This window comes from Stegastes partitus, unplaced genomic scaffold (assembly GCF_000690725.1).
Source record: "Stegastes partitus isolate 25-593 unplaced genomic scaffold, Stegastes_partitus-1.0.2 Scaffold202, whole genome shotgun sequence".
Classification (NCBI taxonomy): domain Eukaryota; kingdom Metazoa; phylum Chordata; class Actinopteri; family Pomacentridae; genus Stegastes; species Stegastes partitus.
The window spans coordinates 343,241-349,240 of record NW_007577933.1 but is presented as its reverse complement, the minus strand read 5'-3'; the positions used below and the strand labels follow the sequence as shown (position 1 = coordinate 349,240).

Here is a 6,000-nt window from a genome sequence, read left to right as displayed (position 1 = left end):
GCTACGTCCATCTTTTATACAGTCTATGGTCTGAACACAGCCACGCGGTTTAAGTGTCTGGAACCTGCACAAGCACACCGGTCAATTAGGCGTGAAATCCAGCGATGCCTAGTGTTCTAACAATACACTAGTTATTATAACAACTATAAAAAATAAATATTAACAATAAATTACCCTTCAAGCATCAAGTCCTCCTTGTATCTCGACCTCCATCTTGACAATCCGACAGCCTTGCTATACGACATAAAAGAAGGTTTTTATATTTAGTGTCGAATTATCGAGTCACGACTGTATTTAGGGAAAAATAGCAATAACAGCTTTAAAGCTACATGGCCTACTATGTCAAAATTTAGGGAGTGTTGTCTCAGAATCTTGTACTCAATATCCAGGTTAGCAATATTTTCTGCAAAAAATGAATACAGCAGATACAAGACAAGTATGGAAACAAATTAAAACTGTAAGTCGTAAAATGTGTGTAGGATGTAGAGCCACCATTTTTTCCACTACTGGTAACATCTGACACTGCCACTTGAAAACATGTTGATCATATGGATTTCAGGATTTTACATTTTTGTAAAATAAATCATGAAGGAAATGCAGCTGTAAGTTCTCTCTACATCAGCTCCATAGAGGTGCAGAATTTTATGTTACAGTGGAAAATGAGCCCACAGCGAGGAAACTCCCAGAAACGGATTGGGATTCAGAGGGGTTCAGACATCACCTCAATTTCAGAGCTTCATCCTGTTTAAAAAAAAAGGCAAGCCCACTTTGGAGAGAAAACCTGCTGACACATCATCTGGATGGTGCACTTCTGACTCTGTTAGGGTCGACTGAATTTTTGATTGCCTGTAATTATTGTTGGATCAATGTGGGGCAGGTCCCCCTCAGCTCAGGTCTCTCCTTGTTTATTGGAATAAGGTACATTTTCCTTGGGTCTGTTTTAGATTGTCCCAAGCTTTTGGAACCATGAATATTCAATTTCATGTTATCTCTCACAGTTCCACCTTCTTTACAAGTATTCAGCAAGTTAGTTTGTCTTAGTCAATGAACACTCACATTTTTTACTTTTATGCAAGACGTTTGCAATGTTGGTATGGACCAGTGATTTTCAGTGTCTCTCCACAGTCTCACCACCCAAGGACCTAACAGTGGTGGAGGTCACTCCAGAGACCGTGGACCTGTCCTGGGAAAACGAAATGCGTGTGACCGAGTACCTGATCACCTATGTGCCCACGGCCCCAGGAGGTCTGGAGCTGGACATGCGTGTTCCTGGTGACCAGAAAATAGCCACTGTTAGGGAGCTTGAGCCCGGCGTGGAGTATCTGATCAGTGTGTATGCTGTGCTCAGCAACAAGAAAAGTGTTCCAGTCAGCGCTAGGGTGGCGACACGTAAGTGAAAGCACTCTGTGGCAGTTTCTAAAATGGAGTGAATAAATTTAAATGAGCTGTTTTCATACTTTCCCATTTTCCCTGTCAGATCTTCCTGAGCCTGAAGGACTCAAGTTCAAGTCAGTGCGGGAGACATCAGTTGAGGTGCAGTGGGACCCGTTAGACATTCCCTTCGATGGTTGGAACCTCATCTTCAGAAACACGGTGAGTGCTGCTGCCCAAAATGTTAATTGAGCCTCTATGTTCCAGGAGATAGTTGAACCCAAGAACCTACCACAACCTTGGTTATTATCCACATTTTGATCTGGTGGAAACTATATATGACCCACTGTAGACCCCCTACTTAAAATTTAGTAATCGCCTAATGTGCATACACGAGGATCAGGGTGAGTAGCCACTGGAAAATAGTTTAGCCAAGCCAGAAGGCGAAAACACAGCAGTTAAAACTGTTAGCAAGTCCTGACAGCTCCAATGAGCGTACAACACAGAGTGAATGTTACTTTGTTTAAGGCTTTATTTTCCTTTCTGAGTGCTCATAGAAACCTTTCCAAACACTGCTACTGGGATCTGCTAAAAGCCACACTCTATTAAACCAAATTCCCTGTCAACGCTTAAGTCCAAACGCCACCCAGAATGCCTTTATGTATGATTTGGCTGTTTTTTTCAGCTCACTCCGCACATTATACCCTGACTAGTCTTTGTAGTGTGTGATGACTGGTGTTTTCTCGGTGCTGGCAGAAAGAGGAGGATGGTGAGATCCTTAACTCCCTTGGCCGACCAGAGACCACCTTTGAGCAGTCTGGGTTGGGTCCAGGCCAGGAGTATGAGGTCAAACTGGAGGTGGTGAAGAACAACAAGCGTGGACCGCCTGCCTCCAAGAATGTAGTTACAAGTAAGTGTATACATTCATGGTGCTAATTGGCTTATCAGTCTTTTGTTTTACACTCACTGGAAGAGATTTTTTGCAAGATGGTGAACATCTACTCAGTTTGCTGGTCTAGAAAAAACACTGAGTTAAGGCATGACAACTTCTATTTCAACTTCACTGTAACAGAACACATAAAATAGCTATAACTCTCTAGTTACGCTTTTGAACTTATTTCTTACAAAATATTGTGCATTCTGTATTTGGTACATGAAAACAACTTGGGTGAATACTGCTAATTGTGGTAGTTGATGTAATACAGGACTATACATTGCAAACATTTTCTTGCAGCTATACAGTCCACATTTCTGTTGACTGGTAAAATGTATATCCTATCCAAAAGACCAATATGCTACAATATTATTATTATTATTATTATTATTATTAGTCAGGAAAACTAGCAGAAAGAATATTATTAGAATATCTTTGGTACTCATTGAGCAATGGCTGTATATACTTGAAAAAAAACAAAAAAAACACTTGTGACCTCTCAGTGTTTTTTCCACCATTTTCTGAATGTATCTGACAAAAATCCCTATGAAATGACTGTCCAGAGCCCTGTCGAGTAAGTACACATCTGTCCTCATAACCTAATGATAGGTTTACTACATTCCCTTTTTGAACCCTAAAACTTGCTCTATTATTTAAGTGAAAATTGTTGGTTTCGAGGTGGGTAAGTTTGAAAAAATTGGTAGTACTGACACAGAATGGCTCTATTTCCACTTTCAACACTTACACTTGGCACCTGGAGAATGTCAGTCCAATTTTCACTCAGTTTTACCTCTGTTCTGTTGTTTCTCCCAGATCCTGGTAAAATTGTTGGGTGCTGTCTTATTGCTGCCTTTGTCCACTGCACAAATGTCTTCCCTTGTTCTTGGTTGGGTTACATTTTTTCATTGAGAATTGTTTGTCTTTACTGGGCAAAATTGCCTTGAGACAACAAATGGAAAGTCGGATGTATATATATATATATACACATAAAGCTTGCATTGGAAATCATCAGGCGAAGTGAGAGATGAAAGGGTAGATGAAAACAGGTGATAGACATGAGAAACAGTATGTCCTAAACTGCTGGTCTGCCCGAGCTTATCACTCTTGATACATGTACATAGTTTGTCCCCCCGTGCCCCCTCAAACCCAGCAGGATTTTTTGAAACATATCATTACAACAAAGGGTTTTACCATTGACTGGTGGATTCCAGAAAAGCACAGCAATAAATTGAACTCCAGGGCTAAAAGATTAGGATATACATCAAACAGTCACTGTTATAGGACAGTTGCAGGAGAGTAAGTCTGAATTCGTTTTTCAACATCTGGAGCCAGTGTTGGAGATTGAGAGAGTGTGACTTCCTGAAATGGAAGTTATTGTAGAATAAATTATCACTTAGAGCTGTCAGTGTTAAATGCAACAACAGGTTGTCACCTTTGTACCTTGCATAGGTTCATTGGTTCCTGTATCTGCATTATCCATCTTGCTGCCTGCGAGTATTGAAAAGAGACTGACATGTCTACCCTGAGTGATTAGCTCATTAAATGTCACTGAATTGTTGTGATTTAACGGGAGCAGTAAAAACAGCTGTGGGTTTCCAGCTCTATTGGCAAGTTATGAGACATCTCAATTGCTCTATCAGGCTATAAAACCCCAAGGCTTGTAAGACTGACGAGCTCAGAGCTGGGGATCAATATAAAGAGATTAAACAGGGTTAAATTCAAGACTTCACCTGCCAGACCAGCCACCAAACACTGGACTATTTTTAGGTGTCTTGGCTGTGGGGTAGGTTAAAACGCTGCTCCAACTCTGCTTGAAGTTGTTAAATGTGTATTTTGTTTAAAAGTAAGGCTCCGTGTCTGACTTCTCAGGCTGAAACTTAAACTGTGCTAGCTGCTACCCCAGGGAGACTTCTCTTTCAACAGAGCAAATTCAACAGGCACAGCAATGTTCACCACATTCAGCACAAAGTTTAATAAATGGCAGCGCCATTCAGAAACAGGTCAGGCCTTTTCTTTGCTTATTTATGGTATGAAAATGATCTGCATGAAAATACCATAAAATACCATTTGAGACCTACTCTACATTTTTCTTATACAACCAGCAGTAAGAGTAGAGCTGGTAAATGACTGGTACTGGTTCCGTCTGGCGAGCAAAATGTAAAGGACAAGAATTTTTTTTTTTTTTTTTCTTAAATGAACTGTTAACTGTGATGTAAACAACAAATTGCAAATGAAGCCCACAGAGTAAAAAAATAAAACCCAATGCAACAAGAGTGAATACACCTGTGCTCACTGAAACTAAATTAGATACACCATTGTTATAAAATGACTTGTGGACACCACAGCTTTGTCAGTTTTAGACTTATGGCCTGTCTATCTGAATGTCTGCATCATGGCTCCACACTGAAAAGAATTGTCAGTGAATTTGAAAAAGTTGATCATGATACATTAAAAAAAGAATACAAGAAGATCTGTAACAAACTAAAGTTTGATTTAAATACTGTTGCAGCTGTCATCAGGAGCAGTAGAACCAGCTACGGTACCACTAGTCAGAGCTGCCACGCCATCCTCATACAATGAAACAACAGGCGAAACAGTGCACCACTTGCATTGAGCTGTGAAGTGCAAAGGACATTTCATAATGTCAGCTTCTATGGACATGGTCAAAGGAAAAGCCCATGCTTGCTTTATGGGACAAAACCACAAGATTAGTCTTTGCTAAAGACCATGAAAAAAAAGCCTGTTGAAGATTGGGAGTACATTCTTTGGTCAGAAGAGCCTAAATGCATTTGTTTGGCTCAGATGGGATCCATCATGTTTTGTGCTTCATTGCCAGGACTGCCACAGTGAATGCATAGTCCTGACAGTGAAGCACAAAGGTGTGAGTGTGATAATATGAGGCTGCAAGACTGCAAAAGGTGCGGGAGAGACACTCACACAGCGTGAATGGCTGTGAATATACCAAAATACTGGCTATATTAATCACGCAAGAGTTTCTAAAGAGGAAAAAAGTGAAAACTATAACCTGACACCTGACTTTAAGTCAATATAACACCTTTGTGATATTGTATAGGTAGAGCAACACAATCCCTCCAGTAAAGAGCAGCTGAAATAATTGTCTATGAAGAATGGCAGAGCATTGTGGCCATATGTAACATTGAAAAACTAAAGATTGGCATCTCAGTAATTCAGTCATAAAGGGCTGACTTTTGTTACGCCAAGTTCCTCCTGTGGCACCTGTATTTTTACTATAGTATACAGAGCACATGTGCATAAAAATGAGGTCAGGTCAGGTCCAGTTGAGCAGTGTCCTTTCTCTTCTCAGTTGGTTAGCAGAGAGAATCAGTTTGCCATCAAGCTTATGTATAGATTTTAGGTCTTTCTTCCTGGCATTTCCCAGCAACCTACCGTCCAGAGCTTACAGGATGATAATGAGGCTGTGTCAGTCCATTCTCTAGTGCTGACACAGCCCCGCGGAGATAGACCTGGCTATGGTAGGCTATCAGATTGCAAATGAATGTGTAAGTTGATTTCTGCTGTACCCACATTTCTCCCAGCAAACAAACATAATGAATGTATGTGTTCCCAGTGAAATGATTACACTCTGCCAACAAATAGTTCACTTCTAGTTTTTACAATACAAACAAACAAATACAAAACATGACTTACCTGAGAGACAGTTGCAAGTGTTTCTG

The 6,000-nt window shown here is 40.4% G+C and overlaps 1 protein-coding gene across 1 annotated transcript in view; it reads left to right on the top strand.

Moving 5' to 3' along the window:
- The window catches only part of tncb (tenascin Cb), a 57,676-nt gene that overhangs the window by 18,488 nt on the left and 33,188 nt on the right, over window positions 1-6,000 (top strand). Inside the window, exons 4-6 of the mRNA XM_008280609.1 lie at window positions 1,126-1,389; window positions 1,478-1,593; window positions 2,128-2,281. Coding sequence (XP_008278831.1) covers window positions 1,126-1,389; window positions 1,478-1,593; window positions 2,128-2,281 — 534 coding nt within the window. The remainder of the gene's footprint in view (window positions 1-1,125; window positions 1,390-1,477; window positions 1,594-2,127; window positions 2,282-6,000) is intronic.